The sequence below is a fragment of the Haliotis rubra genome, unplaced genomic scaffold (genome assembly GCF_003918875.1).
Source record: "Haliotis rubra isolate DU_JTF1 unplaced genomic scaffold, ASM391887v1 Scf75, whole genome shotgun sequence".
Lineage (NCBI taxonomy): Eukaryota > Metazoa > Mollusca > Gastropoda > Lepetellida > Haliotidae > Haliotis > Haliotis rubra.
In genome coordinates this window covers 2,362,952-2,387,055 of record NW_025767468.1, presented here as the reverse complement: position 1 = coordinate 2,387,055, position 24,104 = coordinate 2,362,952, and the positions used below count along the sequence as shown (strand labels likewise).

Genomic DNA, 24,104 nt, shown 5'->3' with positions numbered 1-24,104 from the left:
ATAGGTACTGGCCCGCTAGCCAAATGCTTGCTGATTGTGAATCGGGCCTGTAATATATTGTTAAAGCTATCCCGAGTGGCTAGCTGAAAATCTCAGATAATTTGTTCTGTATTTGATGCACGTGAATGTGATGAAGTCAATTATTAAGGTGTTAAAAGTCCGTCCGCAAAAGTTTCGTGATATTTAGATCTCTTAGATGGCTATATAAACATGTTAATAGCGTTGCGCAAAAGAGGTTATGGAACCATTACAATACAAATGTAACGTTTTAACATCTTCAATTACCAAACATCACATCAATTCTGACCGATGTGCATCTCGATAGCGATATTTATCAGGGCCAGTGAAGTGTGATGTGGGCTAGTAACATTCTTACTTAACTAATCATCCTGGCCAGTGACTTTTCAAAGTTAATTCATGCACTGGGTCCATTTGTTTCCAGAAAACGTCATCTGTCAGCGGAGAGAGAGAAGTCAGATCTGCCATCATTTGGCCCAACTATATTACCGGAACCGGATACGTCTCCTCCGCCCACTCCCATTGGTCAGTACAATCACGTGACTCTCTTACTATTTATAGTAACTAACAACCCTAACACTGTATAATAAAATATCATCAAACAGTTCCATTAACACGAAACCAGTAATTCGTTTATTGACAACAACCAGCGCCATCTTGTAACGATTCTTGTTATTTTCATGCGTCTAGGAGGTTTCTACACTAAGTTTAGTTTGGGTGAGTCTTTCCTTTTCGAAATATCTTCATGTTTCGGTGCCGATTCGAGGCGCTAATCACCTTCAGTTGCACAAGTCTGCAATTTTGTTTACGCAAACAATTCAACCTTCGTTTGCAATATTGCGCATGTGCATCAACCACATTTGATGAAATAAAGCCTTAATCAGACAATAAGACAGTATTTATTATAAGGCTATGAAACAATTAGTTTGTTGATATAATGATTTTAAACCGTTTGGGTGATGTTCGCTGTGTATTCAAAATATATTTAGGTAATAGTAATCATATTATTTACAGTAATAGTCGGAAGTAACTATCCTTTCAACATTTTTCAATCCGAATAAGTAATGATTATATAAATTGGATGTTTTGCACGTTAAGTTACGTTCGTGCGTAATTACTATATAAGTTACGATTAAGTGAGTGAGTTAAGTTTTTACGTCGTATCAGCATTTTTAAGTTACGATTGGAGTTACGAATATGTTACGAACCCAAACCGTTTTGGTTGTAATTTAATTCTGTTTCTCTCATATGTCCTCTATTCAATGTATTCCTCATGTGAACTCACTGTAAGCTGCTAACAAAGTAAGGAAGTCATTGAACGGTTTTTATTAAATCAGTTTTTAACAAGGATTTCCTCTATGCTGCGCATCACAAGCTTTTAATGATTCCTCTTTAACACTTTTTGGCACACTTTGGCTTCACCTTGCTTTTGTGACCAGTGCATATGTTGCCTTTCTTAATATAAGACCGTCTCCCAGTTTTCATCGTACAGTGCATTGATGTGGATATTTAACACTGTTCCCTTCATCCGGTATCAATCTTAACATCTTAACACTGAGTTTGTTAACATGATGTTGTATGTCTGTGGTGTATCCGTACTTCTGTTTTTACTGAACATTAAAGCACATTTTTCATTGACTTCCGCATCCCGAGACACCGACGCATGTTTATGTCTAGGTAAGTGTCGGTGTGGTTTTATGTGTTGTGTGCTCTGAAGTGTTGTGCGCCCTGGAGCGTTGCGTTAAGTCTTCTTTGGTTAGGAATGAGGGGGGTTGCCCAGTCAGTTATATGCAAGAGTTGACATTATTGAGCTTCTGTCAAAAGTTAGAAATACGTTTACTTATTGTAACTGAGGGAATTACCCAACGGTATGAAGATCTGTGAAGAGTTACGACCCTTCGCCGTGTCGGGATCCGGTCGTGGTTTAGGAGTTTGTCAAGGTGGCATCTCCATCAGACAGAGTTGGAGCAATTTGTCTCTGTATCAAACAATTAAATTAAAGATATTCTCCTTTTTCAGAACGCTGTACTGTCTCCTTTCACATGTTATGGTAGTTAGCAGAAGCAGCTTTATACACTGATTTCTGTGACGTCATGTATGATGTCATGCATACGTCATCCTCGCACCATTCTCGCATACCTTTATGTTTGGCGTTGTTTTAAACTTCTACTTGTGTGTTCCTTTGGTGGCCATGAGCATCACTTGAAGCACTTCCTCTTTTTCTTCTCGCGATGAAGCATGCATTCTTCAGTCTTCCTATCTAATCGATCGATTATATTTCTTAAATTCATGACATTTTATGTCTTCGATTTCATGCGATACTGGTAACTGTTTGACAAACACCCATTGACGTGTTATTACGTTTTTATTCATAAACGAATACGGCTTATTAGAATGGGTTGGGTTTCTTCAAAACATATTTTCAGCCTGGTCTTTTTTTTGCCACTCAATATTGTGATAACGCATATGTTTTTGTTTACTTTCAGGTACAATTAACATTGAGGCAGAACCTCTCATTCTTCCATCTATAGATAACGATCTCGAGTCTGAGCCCATTTATGGAAATGTCGGAAATATCACGATTCCACCCATCAAAGTAGAAGATTTATGGGACTACATCCGGGGGAAGCAAGGAGAACGATTATGATGGCTTAAAAAGAGAATATAAGGTAAAGACTACTTGGAGATGCCGACCAATGTACGGAAACTTACAACAGACAAGTATTTAAAACTTACAGCATGTCCTAGTCTGCCATACAGACCCTGAAGCAAATATATCCAAGAAAGTCCACGCAAGTCTAGAAAATGTGGCAACCTAGATTTCCACAGCTTCAGTCTCTGAAAATGAACAAAGTCTCAGGGCTCCTTTTCATTACATTTATATTTATTTTTTTTCACTGTGAACTTTTTTTCTGTAAAAAATGTTCATTTCAGAGACTAGTTGTTGTCTACGCATGTCCATTCGATTGTCCACATGCATTTTCTCGTGTAGTGCTTGTGGTCAGTCGGAAAGCCTGTATTTTAGACATGATGTGGAAGCTTATCTCTGAACGAGGCATTACATTCTGTTATGTTAAAGATCTGCCAAACCTATAAATCTATAATTCACAAACATATATAATCCAAATGACAGTGGTTTATAGAACGCGGATAGCCGCTTTTAGAATAAAAATGACCATGAAATGACCATGTTCAATATGAGGAATGCTAAACATATTCCTTAAACGTCAAGTTCAGTGCCTCACTGATGATGAAACCAACTTCTGAAGCTTCGGGTACCACCCCAGAAATGATGACTTTGTTAAACCCATTTTTGAAGCTTCAGATTCAACTTCCCGATAAGTAGAGTTTGTGAGGCCCATTCCTGAAGTTTCAGATTTAACTTTCCTATACGTAGAGCTTGTGAAGCCCATTTTTGAAGCTTCAGATTCAACTTGATAAGTAGAGCTTGTGAGGTCGATTTCTGAAGTTTCAGATTCAGTGTTCCCGTACGTAGAGCTTGTCAAGCCCATTTTTGAAGCTTCAGATTCATCTTCCCAATAAGTAGAGCTTGTGAGGGCCCCCATTTCTGAAGTTTCAGATTCATCCATTTCCCATCTTGATAAGTAGAGCTTGTGGGGCTTCAGTAGAGCTTGTGAGGTCCATTTCTGAAGCTTCAGATTTCATCTTCTTGATAAGTAGAGCTTGTGAGGCCCATTTTGAACCTTCAGATTCATCTTCTTGATAAGTAGAGCTTGTGAGGTCCATTTCTGAAGCTTCAGATTCAACTTCCCAATAAGTAGAGCTTGTGAGGCCCATTTCTGAACCTTCAGATTCATCTTCCCAATAAGTAGAGCTTGTGGGGCCATTTCTGAAGTTTCAGATTCATCTTCCCAATAAGTAGAGCTTGTGAGGTCCATTTCTGAAGTTTCAGATTCAACTTCTTAATAAGTAGAGCTTGTGAGGCCCATTTCTGAAGGTTCAGATTCATCTTCTTGATAAGTAGAGCTTGTCAGTCCATTTTGAAGCTTCAGATTCATCTCTTGATAAGTAGAGCTTGTGAGGTCCATTTTTGAAGCTTCAGATTCATCTTCTTAATAAGTAGAGCTTGTGGGGCCCATTTCTGAAGTTTCAGATTCAACTTCTTAATAAGTAGAGCTTGTGGGGCCCATTTCCGAGGTTCAGATTCAACTTGATAAGTAGAGCTTGTGAGGTCCATTTTTGAAGCTTCAGATTCATCTTGATAAGTAGAGCTTGTGGGGCCCATTTCTGAAGTTTCAGATTCAACTTCTTAATAAGTAGAGCTTGTGAAGTTTCCCATTTCTGTAATAAGAAGTTTCAGATTCATTCAACTTAATAAGTAGAGCTTGTGAGGTCCATTTTTGAAGCTTCAGATTCATCTTGATAAGTAGAACTTGTGGGGCCCATTTCTGAAGTTTCAGATTCAACTTCTTAATAAGTAGAGCTTGTGAGGCCCATTTCTGAAGTTTCAGATTCAACTTCTCAATAAGTAGAGCTTGTGAGGCCCATTTCTGAAGCTTCAGATTCATCTTCCCAATAAATAGAATTTGTGAGGCCCATTTCTGAACCTTTAGATTCAACTGTCCTATACGTAGAGCTTGTGAGGCCCATTTCTGAACCTTCAGATTCAACTTCTTAATAAGTAGAGCTTGTGAGGCCCATTTCCGAAGGTTCAGATTCAACTTGATAAGTAGAGCTTGTGAGGTCCATTTTTGAAGCTTCAGATTCATCTTGATAAGTAGAGCTTGTGGGGCCCATTTCTGAAGTTTCAGATTCATCTTGATAAGTAGAGCTTGTGGGGCCCATTTCTGAAGTTTCAGATTCAAATTCTTAATAAGTAGAGCTTGTGAGGCCCATTTCCGAAGGTTCAGATTCAACTTGATAAGTAGAGCTTGTGAGGTCCATTTTTGAAGCTTCAGATTCATCTTGATAAGTAGAGCTTGTGAGGTCCGAGACTTCAGATTCATCTTCCCAATAAGTAGAGCTTGTGAGGCCCATTTCCGAAGGTTCAGATTCACCTTCCTGATACATAAAGGTTTTGAGGCCCATTTCCGAAGCTTCAGTTGACGTTGATTAAACCAGCCCTAAAGCATGTGATGATCTGTAAGACGTCTTAATCAGATGTTGAACCTGATCACTGTAACAGCTGGTCCTGTAATATCAGTGAAATAGTGGGGAGACTAATCCAGATTGGTCCCCAGCAGCCTATGATTGTCGAACTAATGGATCAGGTGGTGAGACACGATGTCTTAGAAGATTACTTGCCTTTCCACCCGTCGGCGTAGTCTCGTAGCTGAAATATTGCTGACTGTGACGTTTAACATGAAACAAAAAAAAACATGTAATTACTATGAATTTGAGATAAAAGTTTTTCAAAACATACAAATTAATCAAATTGGTTTTAGCTTAAAACAGATTTTGTAAAGTAAACTACTGTGTTTAATATTGGAATTAAAAAAGTGTTCTTATTGGAGACCGCCTCCGTGGTGTAGTTTTTAGAGCGTCCGCCTGGAGAGCGGAAGGTCGCGGGTTCGATCCCCGACCTCGTCAGTATAATGTGTCTGAGTGGGGTATTCATGCTTCACTGCGGCATGGTATCTCAGTGGGCTAGCACTATAAAGCCAGCTTAAGTCTGGGCTAGTACAAGCAGCCGTACATACACATACACACGCACGCACTTCGTCATATTCTCAAGCACGACGTTAAACCCAATTTCACCTCACCTCTTATTTGTGATTTATTTTCTCTTCAGCTTATACCACCGGGTCTGACTGCGGGCTGCGAGGTTGCAAAAAGAACGGAAAATAAGCCCAAAAATAGATATGGAAACATCATAGCCTGTAAGTGCAGTGTTGTCATCCCTCTGTTGAGGATGCTGAATGTGAGACCAGTTTCCGGGTAGACGTCGCAGGGTCACATTAACAATGGTCTTAACGTCATGGGGATGTATACCATACGGAGTAGAGGATTTCAGTTTCTGAGGTCTCAAATTGACTATTTAATGTTGTATTACCGTAGCATTTCTGTTAGACTTGCAGGACTTGAAGGCGAAGGAAACGGATCAGTTTTCTTGTTGTTGACACTGTGTTCTTTAAAACATCATAACTCGTTCGACTGAACTGGTTATGGCAATAATTTGTAAATCTTTGTGCATCTTTTAATTTCAACTTGTTCAAATATGTCTAACCGTCTCTGTGTTCTTTGGACAAATTAATGGAGAATTGTTTGCTCTCAATAATGCCCTGTTTTTATACACAGTTTCCATGGGATTGAAAGTTAGATATTTTTTGTTTACCCCAATGCCGATAAAGAGACGTCGTGACGCCACCAATCTTTGTATGGCTAAACAAGAGGGATTTGTCCAACGTTATAAGCTGATCAAGTAGTCAGTCTCTCAGTCCCTGAACCGTATTATCTGCCCTTCCGCTCAGTCCTTTCTGCAATGCTGAAGCCCTAAATGAAGCAATCTAGATTTCATCACGTTCAAAATCTTCCATTTCACTGGAGCTCCTTTTCACTATTTGTTTCTATCAAAATAATATATATTCAGGCACTAAACCTTAAGGGGAAAACTAAGTTCTATGGATAGTTTTCCTTCATCTTCACAACTTCTAAAATGCCTCTCCAAGGGACTAAACCTTAGCCTACATGGGTTTCTGAGGAACTGTAATTCGGACCTATACAGACATTATTATTCAGCTATAGTTGTTGTGAGTTGGATTTTAACGTTGTATGATTTACATTGTATGCCATGGGGTCGAGATTGTAGGGATGTGACTGTAAGTTAAGAGAGATTTCCATTAGGGGAGTTCCGTTTTGTAGAGGGTATCATATTATAGACTGTCTGTTTAACGTCAGTTCCATAATAGAAGGATGGTTTTGATAGGGTATCAGATTAACTGATAAGGGTGTTTTGACGCATCATTAATGTCAGATCTGGTACTAAATTATGAGGCTAAATCATGGACTGAATGGATTTTATCACTGTTACGTGGAACTCATGTGTCATTGGTTATAGCCAATCCTAAATGATTGCAGTAAAGACTTTTATTATAATAGCATATCCATGGTATTGCTTACAGCATAATTCTGACATTGATGTATATGACTAGGTAACTTGAGAAGGGCACGGGGTGGCTACAATTGGCTGTGCAGAGTTGCGCCCCTTGGGCAAGCGAGAAACGTGTCATCGAGGATTTGTTTCCGGTTTCGCCCCGATTATCGTTCTTGGTTTGTCAGGACCGCACACGTGGGCTGCAATAATGCTTAATTTATTAACTGACCAGATGTCCAACTTGGGAATTTCCTCCCATAGTTAAAGGAGGTAGCCCAGTGGTTAAAGCGTTCGCTCGCCATGTCGAAGGCCCGGTTCAGTTTCCACATGGGTACAATATGTGAAGCCCATTTCTGATGTCCCTCGCCGTGATATTGCTGGAATATTGCTAGAAGCGGCGTAAAACTAAACTCACTCACTCACTCCTCCCATACACGCTGTGATATAAATGGAATACTGCCTAAAACGGGATTAAATTCACTCACTCACTCACTAACTCACATGATTCAAGACACCGTGAAGATAAAGGTCAGAATAGGGCTCCAGCAACACCGATGATTGTCGCATGATGTGACTAACGGGATCGGGTGGTCATCTACATTGTGTTCCCAATTACATAGATGGATGTTCGTGATGTCAATTATTTCATTCTCTCGTCTAGACTCGATTATTTACCTGACGACATGATAAAGCTGGAATATCGCCTAGGGCGGCGATAAACAACAGACGAACAACACAACGACAGCTGAAATCCAAAACTTTACTGTTATGATGTTATCTCTGACCGGATAAGCGACTTATTTGCTGCGCTTCATGAAACAATGCCCATTATAAGAATCAGGCTTATAATGGTACAGACACCCAGTCTGCATGTATCCCTATGAGTACGCGTGACTTTCGTCATTAGGATCATATCACTCATATTACTAAAAATACCTTACTAAAAATACAAAAGATCAATAGTGTTGTACAAGGTTTGTTTTAGACAGTGGACATGATTTGTTTTGTGTTTAACGCCGCACTCGGCAATATAGCAGCGGTCTGTAAATAATCGAGTCTGGACCAGACAATTCAGTGATCAACAGCATGGGCATCGAGAGCAATAGGGATACGATGACTTGTGTCAACCAAGTCACCGAGTCTGATCACCCGATCCACATAGTCCAGTGGAACCAGATAATCACTGATTGGTATGGTTGCGAGGTGTTGTCTTCGCTCGTTTTACAACATCTAGCTGATTGGACATAATTGTGGTAGATTTTTGGACAGTTAGACTTTTACCAATAATTCATGATGGGGGTTCTAGTCTTAGCATAATCGAAACAATTTTGGATTCACGAAGGACCTTTTCTGTCGTCAACGGGTGACTTGGTCGTGAATCATGTCTGAGACAAATTTGTCCCCGCCAAAATATTCCGTTTGATTGATGTGTCAGTCGAATATGTCTAGACTCAATACGTTATTAAAACACCAGGCGAGTATACATTGTTGAATCATCCGTACAGCTTTATCTCATGTGTATTTCCAGATGATCACTCTCGCGTGGTGCTGGAGTTGGAAGGAGACGACCCCACAGATGATTATATTAATGCCAATTATATAGATGTAAGTATATAGGTATATACAGGATTACATACAAAATATTTCCAGTTTTTTAATACTGGAGCTCGACAATAGTCTGTTCAGAGTTCCCTCCCTTTGCTATGTAGAATAGGTTCGAATGTAAGATTCTTACCAATCCAGTTCCTTCATGTGATGGCATTAAACGTGTGATGGGCGGCATAAAAATGGTACGACCTGTAAGTTCACATTTTTTATTTCTTCAGCCATATAACCGAAATACCGTTATGCACTGTTGAGGTGGCCCAAGCCCCACAGCAAAAGATTTTCCCCAATATAAACATTCCAACTGAGTACAAAACTCGCTAATCTGGACGATCATATTATCGGGGTTTCACTTTATTTGGCTCAGTGTTTGTTTTTAGGAATCCCAAGGAGTGAGACAGATAAAGTTTCAAGATGTTAATAAACTGATTATAATGTTGATCCCGTCATCATCAATATCACCTTTAAAAACCATGACTTGAGATGCCCTTCGAGTCGTATTCAGAGTTGGTTTGGGAAATAGCACCTGTGCCACATTTTGCTTTGTTTTGCAGGGATATCATAAACCTAGAGCATACATAGCAGCACAAGGTAGGTGTACAGTTTCTTCATATCTTATAACAGATGTCTTATCGGAGATTAATGAATTTAACGGACGTACTAACGGACAGTGAAACGTTTGCCTAAAGGTTTCGCTACACCGCGTTCACAGCAAGAGAACATAATCAAAAGAATCTCTCGTTCAATCACGGTTGTATCATAAGCATGTGTGTGTGAATAACTATCAATTCGTGGTGGCACCGGGTGTTCGCGAAAAGGTAATTATATCCTGTCTCGCCGATGGTACTTGTCACAAACACATGTCAAGGCAAGGCAATATTTTAACTGAATAAAAACACGCCATGCGAACTTAAGTGTTACGTCAAAAAGTTTGGTTATTCATCTGAGAAAAGATTATGAATCCGTTCCAGAAAGGTTATCCTGTATCTCATGCTTTTCCTGTGAGACCATTACAGTTGAGGCTCTGCGTCATGTCTGATTGTGAATTCATCGTGCCCCGTTGTTCCTACTTTCAATCACCGGTTTCGGTCCAGTTTCGATTATTAACACGCGAGCGTAATATCGCTAACTGTAGCATAGAGCAGCAGTGTTTCAACTTCCTCATCTGATATAGCCATAACATTGTCATAAGACTGTCATATAATGCAACTTTCGCTCAGTTGCTTTCGTGATAAAGGGGGCGGTGGGGTAGCCTAGTGGTTAAAGCGTTGGCTCGTCACGCCGAAGACCCGGGTTCGAATCCCCACATGGGTACAATGTGTGAAGCCCATTTCTGGTGTCCCCCGCCGTGATGTTGCTGGAATATTGCTAAAAGCGGCGTAAAACCATACTCAGTCAGTCAGTCAGTCGTGATAAAGATGTCATATTGCCGACTGCGGCTTAAAACAACATGTTCTCACAAACTGTCTTTATCCCACAGGACCAATAAAACCAACCATTAATGATATATGGCGGATGGTGTGGCAGGAAAATTCCAAAACACTGATTATGTTGACCAACGCTACAGAGACTGGGAAGGTAAGACGATTATCATGATGGTAGTGTTGATCATTATTACGTTCGTGATATACACATCTTGACCAGCTGTTGAACAGCTGCATGCATGTGAGTGTTATTATTTTTGTCAACCAATGATGGTCGTAAGAGGCGACTAACGGGATCGGGTGGTCAGACTCGCTGACTTGGTTGAAACAGATCATCTGAGTTGCATAGATTGTTTTGCTGTGGTTCTCTGGATTGTGAACAAACACATGTAATCTGTGTCCGTGAACCATGAATGATAGTGAATAGGCTTCACGTTTCTACCTGAGAACATGTCGGCTCAGGTCTGTCCATGTCAACGCTTAGTTGGTAAAGCGAAGCTCGTCGTGCCTAAGACACGGGCTTGATTCCCCACAGGTTTACTTCCTGTCTTGAAGTCTTGATGTGTTCCCATTCAACCTGTAGACTTATATAAGTACCTAGAACCTACTGGTGGTCAAACGCTACGACTTAAGTAATATCTGTTAATTGGTCCGGCTCGGTGACCTGACCGACTGCGTGTCATCATAACCCGACTTAAGGGAGCGTTGTTCAGAATATCAGTCAATGGTTTGTCTAGCCTAACACATGAACTTGAAGCTAGGGCCGGGACTGGTCCAAATTTCTTCCCGGGTACCCCATCTTCTATCACCCGACCCTACCCAGATACCCGTTATGTTATTTCCTGATATCAAATTTGTAAGAAATGGCAATATATTCTTCAGTTCGGAGGCTAAAATTTTTCAATATTTTAACCATGTATTATATTCAAAACAGGTAAATCATGTCTATATCTTCAAAGACAATACAACATTTTAATCATGAAAGAATGACATAATTACGTTATTTAATCATTTGGGGAAAAAGTCATAACGGGTCCGGGTATTGAGACGGTTACCCGGGTCCAACTCATTACCCACCCGGCCTGGGTATCCGGGTTACCGTCCCAGCCCTACTTGAAGCACACGAGCCATAAAATAAGGTTAAAATAGAAAATTAACATTAGTTTTGCACTTTTTAATTGTGATGTGTAAATTTTATTAATATTCAGTTAAGAATTCATATTGTATTTTCAGAAAAAATGTGAGCAATATTGGCCTGACGATGGATGCGAGCAATATGGATGTATATCGGTACAACTCCTCGGCACCGATATACTGCCTGATTTCATCGTCAGGACGTTCCTGCTGTCCAAGGTAAGCGTTGCTTCTTTCGTCGTAGTAACTATTCGTTGAATAACTTCACACCAATATTTCCATAAAGTGTAACAAAATTTGATGCGCTTCTGACAAATCAAAAACAAATATTTTTGACGCTTGATTACATGACTACAAAAATAAAAATTGAGAAAAATTAATAAAAATTGAAGTTTTGAACAACAACTCTATTTTCTAAGATAATTATATAATCAGTTTTATTTTGTCATTTCACCATGTGGCAATTTTACTACGTATGGTCTTTTAAAGTCACTTGGGCATCAGTAGATGTTGGTTCGTGTCAAGAATAGCCAAATGCGAGTACAATTGGTACTTTCTTGTATTAATAACATGTCAAAATGATCACATACTAGTTTTGTACGGAAAGAGTATTTTGGTCATACATACCTCAACTGGCAGCACTCAAAAATAACGAATATCAAGTTTAGTAATTAGGATACCGGTACATTTCCACATGAGAATTTGTTTTAGAGTAAATCTAATAACACCCTTCGAGTTATGACTTTTATGGAAACAGGATGTGTATTTTATGGAATTACTGTTGTTTCTTTCAACTTGGGTCGTAGACATGTTTCTCTAGGTTGACATACTGAATAATAAGTGGTAGTCCCCAGGGGCTGCTGGGATATATTGTTGTATAGTGTCTTTGTGTTTTGTGAGTTCATTCTACGATACTCGCAGGTGTGTAGAACTGACGCTTAGTGGGTAACTCGACAGTAATCAAAAATATGTTTTTACCAGAAAGGTTATTGTCGCCTCTGGGTGAGTGAGTGAGTTGGATTTAATGCCGCTTTGAAAATCATTCCCGTTACATCATGGCGGGAGCGGTGGAGTAGCCCAGTGGGTAAAGCGTTGGCTCCTCGCGCCGAAGATCCGGGTTCGATTCCCAACATGGGTACAATGTCAGAAGCTCATTCTTCGTGTCCCCACCGTGATATTACTGGAATATTGGTAAAAGCTGCTTAAAACTAAATTCACTCACTCACTCTTTATATCTGATGCAGTCACTCAGAGTTTTGGCCTGCACCACGAACTGCGGTGCCTGAATTACCTCAGGTTTTAAAATCTCTGAAGAGCCTTTCATTTAAGATCCCTTGTGAGACTGAAAACTCTCTGCTAAATGTGTATGACTAACTTCATCAATTATCTCCTAAAATTATTTATAACAATATAATTTAGATGAAATTTTATGTTACTCCATACTCGATGTTAACCTCGAATCATATGCAGCGAATGATGAATGGAGATCGGTGCGCATAGTGGTTCGGCGTGTGATTACAGGAATTAAGGATTGGACTGTACAAGCAAGTAGAACGGGTCAAGGGGGCATCCAGATTTAACCTAGAATAAAATTTAGTGTGACTCACTATTTTAAATTGTTTAATGTCAGACAATACTGTTATTATCCCTAGTCATTATTCTGCATAACCTGACATTTCAGCCATTTTATGTCGAATATGGCTGATATGGTGCTGGGAAGCGCGAGAGCAAAGATATGCTTGTTGAACCCCCGAATGTTTCATTGTACTGTCGTTTCTAAAACTCCACATGCGGAGAAAATACTTTTGAAATCTAAATGGGTTTTGTAATTAACTTGATCACCATGCGCATTATTTGAGGGTTTTAGAATTAAGTCAGGAAAAAAGTTGCATTGCGTTATGACAAGTTAATTGAGTTTTCATCTTTAGAGGTATTGTTAGAGTTCCTCTTTGTGGTATCGTGAGCCAATACAACTTCAGTGAGGGTGGTATTAGCCCTTAGGGACCGTTCATAATTTATGGCTAGGGGGAGATGATGATGATTTTTATGGAGAAGCATGTACAATGGGAATGACCCCACCCCCCTAAATTTATGTACAACACAGTGGGACCCCCCTCTTGCATGTCATATGCAAAATCAATTATCCCCTTCCCCTTTCCCATAATTTTTAAGCATAATATTGTAATATTTTTATGTACAAAATTGCTGTGGGTGCAAGCTCTGGCCCATGTATCACCCGAGGCTTCTCCCGACATGTATTCGTAGACAAGGGAGTAATCATTGTGTTATAAGTGAATTCCTGGCGTTCAATCTACGATATTCTTAGTTTGTAACGACTGTTATAAGTTTACCATCTACATAGTCTAGACTCACAACGTCATTGTGCTAAATCAGACAGGAATAATTAAGGAGGTGGAGACATGGTGGATTTTGGAGATTTTAGCCTTATTCCTCGAAGCTGCCTTTGTAGAAGTATCCCTGGGTGGTTCATCGCTGTAGGCGCTGTATCTAGCCATGAAGATTTGCGTCCTTTAGTCCCTGAAAATTCCTTCGTCTGTTACTTTCGCATCAATCTGCGTCACTGAATGTCGTTAAGTTCTGCATACTCTGAACCTGCATAATCTTGGTCTTCCTCGCAGACTAAATTGGTGCCTTGGAAACATCTAACTGGAGCTAAGACTATGCGCACTATTGTTCCATTAAAACACCCAAGACAATGAGAAGTAGGTTCTGACTTCAGTGACTCATATGATGTTGACAGCTGGGTTTTCTAAAGAATGGTGACTCTATTTAAAACATTTGTTTTCAGGAGAGCCAGTCCAAATACGTCAAACAGTTCCACTATACCACGTGGCCAGACCACGGAGTACCAAAGTTTGGCAATTCCTTGCTGTTGTTCCGCCAGAAGATCCGGGCATACGACAGTCTTGACAACGGAACAGTCATTGTGCACTGCAGGTAAAACAACAATAAATCGCACATTGGCATTGTTTATTATACCTCCAGGTAATATGGTCAATGCAAAGAATATCTAAATGATTTATTGCCGGAGGTGAGTCTTATGCGTCCGCTAAAATACACATTATGGGATCATAACGTAATATTTGTGTCTTTCAATTCCCCACATGGGTTCAATGTGTAAAGCACATTTCTAGTGTCCCCCGTCGTGATATTGTTGGAATATTGTTGGAATCAGGATAAAACCATGCTCACTACAATTACATTGAAGACCTAAATGTTTGTAACCCGTGAAGATCCGGATTAGAATTGGCCTTCAGCAACCCATGTTTGTCGTAAGAGGCGACTAAGGGGATCTGGTCGTCAGGCTCCCTGACTTGGTTGACACATGTCATCATATCCCAATTGCGTAGATCAATAAGCATCGATCTATGCAATTGGAATACGATGACATGCATGGACTAAGTCTTTGAGTCTGACCACCCGATCCCGTTAGTCCCTCTTACGACAAACATGGGTTGGCGAAAACCAATTCTATCTACGATCTTCACGGGGTAAAGAGATGTGGGCGCACCAACTATTATATTTCCACGTGTGCAGATGAAGATGTTTGCGCACACACACGAGCACACATGCACACACACAGAAAACATTTCCTGTTTAATTCCGACAGTTGATTTCACGGCGTGCAAAGAATGCTTATAGCTAAGTGGTTCGCTCCTATACAAAACAAGCGGTAGCGAAGTAATTACTGCCACTTTAGAGAAAAAGCGTGTGTTTTTACAATTCGAATTCTCATGTCAAACAAACCGTTTACACCCCACCTGAGTAAACACGTATATGTCGGCTGGAATCATTGCAGTTATACTTAAACTTTCTGGACGATATATTTCCTTTAACAAAAACACCAATTGTTAGTAAGCCGGCGTTCAGTGGAATATACATCTACCTGCAAACATTGTTTCAGAGACAAATGTCAAACCAATTAGTACCAGTTAATATCACTAACATGACTTGTTTGTATGAAACGTGTGTATAGAGTAAACGGCAGGGAGCACTATATACGTGAGCATGAAAACCTTCACATCTTATGCAGCCTTGCACAATAAATTCTGTTTAGCTTAACAAGCACTACGAGTTAATCTATATTGGTTTAAAGAAGAACACCCGGTTATTTCATAGTACTATAGTTAAACCGTCAGGATGTGAGGTGCGGGACATAGCAAAGCAGCTGAGGGTCACGGCCAAAACTAAAACTCTGTCCATCCATTGTCTGTGTGTATGTAAGGTTACCGTCATGGCCACAACTGTGTCCATCCACTGCTTATGTCGAAGTAAAGTCACCGTCAGGACTGCAACTGTGTCCGTCCACTGCTTATGTCGAAGTAAAGTCACCGTCATGGCCACAACTGTGCCCATCCACTGCTTATGTCGAAGTAAAGTTACCGTCATGGCCACAACTGTGTCCATCCACTGCTTATGTCGAAGTAAAAGTACCTTCAACTGCAACTGTGGTACAGTCATCATCGCCACAACTGTGCCCATCCACTGTTTATGTCGAAGTAAATTCACCGTCAAGGCCACAACTGTGCCAATCCACAGTTTATGTCGAAGTAAAGTTACCGTCACGGCAACAACTGTGTCCATCCACTGTTTATGTCGAAGTAAATTCACCGTCAAGGCTACAACTGTGCCCATCCACTGCTTATGTCGAAGTAAAGTTACCGTCAGGACTGCAACTGTGCCTATCCACTACTTACGTCGAAGTAAAGTTACCGTCACGGCAACAACTGTGCCCATCCACTGCTTATGTCGAAGTAAAGTTACCGTCAGGACTGCAACTGTGCCTATCCACTACTTACGTCGAAGTAAAGTTACCGTCACGGCAACAACTGTGCCCATCTACTGCTTATGTCGAAGTAAAGTCACCGTCAGGACTGCAACTGTGCCCATCTACTGCTTATGTCGAAGTAAAGTCACCGTCAATCACGCTTTTTCTGCAGCTATGTCCTTCTCTGAAATAAAGATCAGACTATGGTTGGTCCCCTCTTTGTTTATGTCGAAGTAAACCTACTTTCCATATCGCTTTATATTTCTGTTTATCTTTCAAGAGATATGGAGGTAATAATTTCAAGTCTGGATATAACAAGTATCGGTTAAGCGTGACTGCCATGTATTAAGGACCTAATTTCAAGGCAATACACAATGCACAATAGAAAGTGGTCAAATGTAACGTTGTATTATCCTTACACTTTCCCAGTAAAGTACAGATTCTAGTACTTTTGTAAGATCGAGTCCTTTCCGGGATTCGAACCCACACTCTCAGAGTGAGTCACTATCAGCAAGTCAGCAATTTAACCCATTCAGCCACCGCGACTTCCTCGAGTTCCAAACGGTAAAGTAAGGTAATAGAATCTGTAAAGTGTAATCCCAAATATAACGCATGTTACTTTCAAGACATCCCCAACTGTTCCCTGTACTTTCAAACTTCTCGGTTGTTTTTCTAGCGCGTAATGTGTAACTGCTTGTGAGGAAAACGTTAACGGTTTTTTTTACAGTCAATAACACCAGCTCCAACATTGATCCGCTAGCATTACCAGAAAAGAAGCCCGACTCAAACAGTATCCCTTTAATGGTTGCCAAGGGGCAGTAGTTGATGCTTGTGCATCTCTTAGATCAGTGCCAAATGCTCTAAATTGTTTCAGTGAGACAACGGGTGTCTTGTGGTCCATGTTTTATTGGTCATAATGCTCTGACCAATGATTGACAGGAAAGTAGACGTAACACAATTATCTGGTGGTCCCATCTGCAACAACATTGCAGAGTCCAGTTCTGACCAGGGGTCACTTGACCTCATGAGATCAGCGCCAGACTGGCCAGAGAGGTATTAAGAGGAGAGCACACTTGTATTACTAATGAAAATGGTATTCCCTTTTCTTTGTCTGGAGACACTGATGTCACTGACAGAACTTGATAGAGAGGCTCATTTGCATATTTGCCGGAAACCGTTATTAACGACAACCGTAAATTATCCGGACCAGTGATATGAACTGTCAGGTTAATATCGTTTTGCATATCATTTCAGAATATTTAGTGTGGGGGCTGAATTATTGTAATTGGATTTGTGTCATACTATGTTGTTTGCATTCCTTCGCTGTTAATGGCCTTTCACTTGTGTGTCCTCATGCTTTTGAACTTCGATAATGGGACCATCTAATCATAATCATTTTGTCATAAAGTCTAAGCGTTATGTGACATCCATTCCTATCTATGATGTCATCGTGCTGCTTGAGAATTCTTATTTACACGTTGATGTACAGAGAAGCGAGTTTGCTGTACAGAATGTCGAGTTCTGTTAGATTTAGAACAGCCACCGTATTCATCACATGAAATAGTGGATCAGGTGGCCACAATGACTGTTTGATATGAATATTTTTCTATCTATAAGTTTTACCCTGCCAAGTGCTTGAATAATTTCCACAATGGCAGCGTTAGACCTAGATGTCCAGTTCATACTTCAACACTACAGACATAGAGGTACTAACGTTGGCCTAAAAGTATATCTGCTTCCTCACTCAATCACAAAATCAGCTTTGTCTATGCGTAAGTGATAAACTTCAACGGGAGAGAATAACCAGTCTCGGTTGTCCGCTAAGGATTCCTTAGGGAAGGTAGCGGTGTATGTGAACGGCAGTTTTAGCACTGTTTTTGTACAACAGCACCCAGAACACCTAATCCGGATCTGTTGCCACCAACAACTCGCTCATTGGCGTAATTTGATTTGTTGACTATTTTTATGTCACACGAATCTTTTTTAAAACAACGTTTTGGTAATGAATGGGTTAAGTGAGTGAGGGAGTTTGGTTTTACGCCGCTTTTAGCAATATTCCAGCGATATCCAGCAAATGGGTTAAGATATATTATACTAGGTAAGGGGACTCAGTTGACCCCACCGACGAAGGCGCTGCTATTCAGAGTGCAAAGGGCGGTCTCATGATCATGGGCTTGAGTCCTGGGTTGCCCCGATAACGTGTCTACGTTTGTCAGCACCATACCCATGCTCTTGCGTTTCACGAAAGTGATACGTCCTTGACCTTTATAATTTAGTGTTTTTCTCCACGCTGCCATGTAACTGGAATACTGTTCAAAGCGGTCTTAACTAGAACGCTGAATTATCGAATCATGGAAACGTTGTATTGAACAGCACGGTCGAATGAAGATAACGCAACTGTATTTTCTGTCAGATGAAGCGTCCAGATTCATTAACACACCGAACACGACACATCAAATAGCAAAAACCCAGGATGCATAAAATGATGACTTTGATAACGCCAACGAGCAAGCAAAAGATATACTGGGTCGTTAATGCCAATTATCGCCATACGTTCTGAGAGTTAATTCCTGTTCTCTTAACAAGCATCATATCAGCCGACTTCTTCAGCAGAATGGCCATGGAACCGTGTCAACACCCCCAAAATGGCGCAGCGTCCTGCTTGATCCTGTAATCTCTTTTCGGCTTGGAAATTCGGTTATGTTTCTGGTAAAATGAACACTCAGGCTCTTCACAAGATTATATGGAGTCTTAATCTAATTGGGTTAAACTCCCGCCCGAGCCGTCATTATAAGGGACTGTGGCCAGACTGACCGGACGCTGATATTCCAATATCTTAGCTGTGTGTAGGGTCACTCGATGACTGAACAACGCTGGCAATTGTCATTGATCGGAGGTTTTAGTTGCATTCGTCATCCAAATTATTAGCCTGTTATACGATTTCCACACATTATAAATCCCCAGCATTGTCAAGAACTTGTTTTTAGGTGGCTTGGTGTCAAATTTGTTAACTATTTGAATAACTCACGTTTCAGTTTTTCTTCTTCATGGTGTTATTAATTCATAGATAGCGTGTGTAATCGTCCAATTAGCGATTTTCTTCGGTCGTTTTGTTTACTGTTAATTCCCTCCAGTAGTTTCTGATAATTACATTTTACGCGCGTACAACTCCATTTTCACTCGATGTGTCCACATTTGTCTGTCCATCGGTTTTAACTTGTTTGGATGGTGAGGAAAGTCACGCCTTAGTTTAGAGATCAACAATAATAGTAAGTTGCACCAATGCAGATCCGGCGTATACTAATAATACTACTAACGTACGACTATTTATTCAATATTAATCCAATAATAGTTGTCACTCGCATAGCATTACAAATAGAGTAGGAAAGTACGTGTTTATAGTCGTCTTGTAATATCATGATGCGCTTCATGTGGGAGAGGGGCGGTGGGGTAGCCTAGTGGTTAAAGCGTTCGCTCGTCAGGCCGAAGATTCCCCACATGGGTACAATGTGTGAAGCCCATTTCTGGTGTCCCTCGCCGACATATTGCTGGAATATTGCTAAAAGCGGCGTAAGACCAATCTCACTCACTCATGTGGGAGAATCGGTTTCCTGAAACCCACGAACACAAACCAAAAATAATCGGGCCAAATCCACAATCACAGGTCTCTGGTATTTCTATGTAAGTTTAATTTGATCTTAACTATGTGCGTGAACTCCTGACACCGAGAGAATAATATACGCTGACACAATCTGTGTACAAGACACTCCAGACCCTTCTGTTTACAGTCTTGACTGAAGGAAGTTCATTTTCGAATGCTATTCATCAAAATTTTGGCTTGAATTATATAGTGCCCATTTCAAATATTCGATGTGCTTATTATTTTGGATCAGTGTTCTTTTTTGTCTAAAATATCAGGCAAAAGTGCTTGAATGTGTTTGTGAGATTTCGTTCAATACCTTAAAACCTTTTCACACATTTTGTTAGTAAATGCATTAAAAGGTTGTGTGAGTGGTGATACCTGGTGTTCTCATTGATTTTAAGTTTCACCACTGTTTTGCCTTATACAGTCAGTGGAATCTGTATCGGCAGATAATCGAGGCTAATTATTCTCTGACGTTGCCGTGGTTTTTTATTTCCAAGGGAGATAGTCCCCAATATCACAACTCAGTGATCGGTGTTAAATTGTGTAGCCACATGTGTCATTAAACCCAGACAGTGTGCTTGACAAATGACACCTTAACCGCTGAGCCATTCACATGAACGTCAAAGCTTGCTGTAAAGTAGTCAAACGGTTCAACAACATTATACTCCTAATTACAGCTCTGTACTTGCTTGGCGCACCGTACATTCATACGTATTAATCTTCTGTTATGTGGGTGCTATTGTCGCTGTGATGATAATGTATCTCACGGGGGGACGTACCAATAGGTTAAAGTAGATTGGCATCTCCATGCAACAACAGGAAGCTTTCGTACAAATCAAACTATTAATACTCCAAGCTTAGGGAAATCCAGCATCCTTAGGACACATTGATAGCATGTTTGATCCAATAAGGATCTTTAAACATGTATTAATTTCGGCCCTGACTCGTTAAGACGACCTACGATGGCGCACTTGGTTCTCTAATCTCGTCCATTTAGTTCGATCCAATTTGGTCGTATTTCATTTCTTGACATTAGTGGTACAACGCTCAGAGGGCGATGTTGAAAAACCATTTCTCATATCCTGGAAAATATTCCACGTACAAATATTGTACTAATACGATCGATGCTGTCTGTCAAACGCAGGGGTGCCTTGTTCGGTCACAATGTCTAGTCAGCAACTCCAGAGGTCATGGATAACGGGAATGTGTTTACAGAATACATAACTCATTGAATGGTGTGAGGCAGGGTGCCATGCTTTCTCCAGACTTAATTTGCTGATCGGCGAACCCGCCCTTAGCTGACATAGATCTTGTCATGCCCCATGCTCATGACGCGAATGCTGGTTGGCGAGAAATGAACGTGTCACGAGCAAGCTATTGACAAGATTTATTTCATGTTCATGTCGAATTGTGTGATGTAAACACGGAAACGTAATTTGTAAATGTGCAATGGACAATTGCTTCTGAGTCCGTAAAGCTTTTTTACTTCCACGTTGCTGAACGTTTGTGTGTTTTCATTCATCGATTTCTTGACCAATTTCTTTGATTTGTCAAATGGAAACATTTAATGTAAGACTTTTATAAAACTCGGCCATAACCTTGTCTCCTAAGATTTAGAAACATGTCTTTTGGTTGAAGCAGCTAGCTCTGAAATAAGATGTATTTGCATTGTCAACCAAATAATGTGTTTGTGTCGTTGTAAATCAATATCTTAATGGTACTGGAAAAGCTTCATCAAAATGACTATGACAGTGAAATTGAAGCTGGCTCCCAAGCTCATTTTGAGTAACTGAATTACGGCAATAGTTTAACCCTCTTGCGGCCTGGCGTTTCTAATTGGCGTCTCGTTAGCGGGATGCATTTGGTCAATTGGCACGTGAAATAGCACGTGCTGTGGTATCTATTGCAAACTAAATTATTGCCTAAACATGTGGCCTTAACAGGGGCATTTCCCAACACATGTGTCAAGGATCTTGGGACACACTTTGGGGGCCATTCTATCGTTGGCTCTCGGCATACAGAGCACCAATAAAACGTGCTTAATGAACGTGATCACAATGCAAGGCTTCGGCGTTACAAAGTTTTAGTTTAACACGAGGGGGTCTATGATACTTAATTATTTTTATAAAATGCAAATCTATTCAAATAGCTAATAAATGAGCTTCCTATATACAATGTGGATCAGGTCATAATAAGGAAGGTCTGAGCGAAGATTTCTTATGTTTGGAAAGGGTTGTGTCACTTTTATTTGCATTACAAGGTGGCAGATATTTGGGGGATCTGAGGACGATTGTGTATCCAGTGATCACAGTAGTTTATTGGGATGTTCTCCTATTCTCATCCTTTTCAACACACTATGGAACGATGGTGTAGCTTAGTGGTTAAAGCGTTGGCTCATGACGTAGACGACCCAGGTTCGATTTCCCACATGGGTACTATGTGTCAAGCCAGTTTCTGGTGTCTCCCGCCATGATATTGCTGGAATATTGCTGAAAGCTGTTAAAACCATGCTCACTCACTCCAACACTCGTCAAATACACCACCATGATCACGTTAAAACTGCCGGGTTAAAGATGTCGTCGAACACATACAGGTTATTGTACCGCCGTTCAACATTGTCTCTTTATTTAAATTCTTTGTACAAAATATATGTTCTTTCATTTCTGACACACATCTATAATCCCATTAGCTCTTTCTAATGTGAGGCTGTGAGCCTAATGGATAAAGCGTTCGCTAGTCACGCCGAACGATTCCCCACATGGGTACAATGTGTGAAGCCCGTTTCTGGTGTCCCTCGCCATGGTATTGCTGGGATATTGCTAAAAGCGGCGTAAAAGTCACTCTTTCTAATGTTTTACCTCGTCTCGAACACACACACGTACCCACATCCGCCTCTGACACAAAGTCTCTATCACATCGCCAAGCTCACATTCCAGAGAGTATTGGTTATGAAGAAACCACACACCTGTGATTGATTGCACCAATCCTATAACTTGCTAATGTCATCTAACGGTCCTGTTTTGGAACTAAGAATTATGTTGTCATTACAAATATTGTTACATCGCAGAAATCGATGTTTTGTATGTGATGTATGTCAAGCAAACACGCAATATCGGATATTACTTTCAGAACCAATGCTTGAAAAGACCTAACACAATTACTCAAGTTCACTGTTTCGGAACGATAAATCTGAGAAAATGTTCTTTTACAATTTTCCTTTAAATGCTTTTTTCCACTCGGGGCTTAAATTTTGAAAAATTACGTTGAAGGTGTAATTTGTCATGTTGATAGGGGAGAAAATTATGTACCGATTAGTTTGATAAGCCTGTTTTAAAGAACACTCATCCTTTCAAAGAGTATTTTCTGCGCTTGGAATGTTAATAAATCCTCGAATTAATCCTTCACGAATTATACCCTCAAAAAGGGTGCATTTATGCATCGAGGAAAGAAACACGTTTTGTTAGAAATGCAAGATTGATAGGGCTTTTAATAAATCTGACAATATATTTCATTTTTTAGCTCACCTTTTCTGCCTTTTCAGTGGAAACCTTTAATGATATTGTCACAAATCAGACCTTATTTTCAGCATGAACAAATGATTGTCCTCACAGAGCTAAGAGAGCTATGGATCAAAGACATATTCTTATGGAACAATTTTTTTCATCAACAGTCATATTTAATCTTATCTTTGATGACGAATCCCGGATATCTAGCTGTGAGGTCTAATACCAGGAACCAACGTCCTCAGACCAGAAAAGGCATTTCCATTTGTCATGTGAGCTACGTTTTGCAATGACTGACTAGCACTCCCGCAAATTACCCTCACGTCCGCCAGAAATAAATTACCGGTTCCAAAACGCCGTATGCCATGTTTGAGTTTTGAATTACATCATGTTGGATGTTATAGCTGAGGCCCGTTCGCTTTCGAGGTTCTGTGCGACGAACAAGTGTATTTTGTTCCCTTACAAAGCTCCCGAGAAGCGGAAATGTTCATCAGCGGGTATTATTTCAATCAAACGTGAAGTAGCTTGGCCTTTTTAGCTAAAATTCGACCAGCGCGGTCCCTAATGAAATAATTGATGTTACCCCCTAGTGTCAGCTGCAGTTTATCGATTTATACAGCCTGTCAGGGAACTCCTTCGGCCGCAAACAGCTATTGCCTTTGAGGGATAGCCAACGTTTCACATGATTAACTCTTCAAGATTAATTTGGTTTTTGGTCAGCCTAATTTGGCCGTAGTTACACAAAGCCGAGCTGCGAGGGCATTGTTTAATAAATTTCAAGGGCCATGATGTTTCCCTAATATAATTGTCAGAGAAACCATTCTCTTTTCAAGCCTTTGAAATGAAGTGTGTACACCAGGGATGTCTGCTACTCCCTATTTTGTTGTTTGATATTAAGCCCCCGTCACATTTAGCACTCTTTGTTGCTAAT

At 40.4% G+C, this 24,104-nt stretch overlaps 1 protein-coding gene across 1 annotated transcript in view; it reads left to right on the top strand.

Annotated features, from left to right (window-relative positions):
• The window catches only part of LOC124260087 (receptor-type tyrosine-protein phosphatase T-like), a 205,708-nt gene that overhangs the window by 148,817 nt on the left and 32,787 nt on the right, over positions 1 to 24,104 (top strand). The window contains 10 exon segments of the mRNA XM_046694336.1: positions 443 to 543; positions 709 to 735; positions 2,505 to 2,641; positions 2,643 to 2,687; positions 5,771 to 5,858; positions 8,601 to 8,677; positions 9,232 to 9,268; positions 10,158 to 10,255; positions 11,335 to 11,454; positions 14,045 to 14,193. Coding sequence (XP_046550292.1) covers positions 443 to 543; positions 709 to 735; positions 2,505 to 2,641; positions 2,643 to 2,687; positions 5,771 to 5,858; positions 8,601 to 8,677; positions 9,232 to 9,268; positions 10,158 to 10,255; positions 11,335 to 11,454; positions 14,045 to 14,193 — 879 coding nt within the window.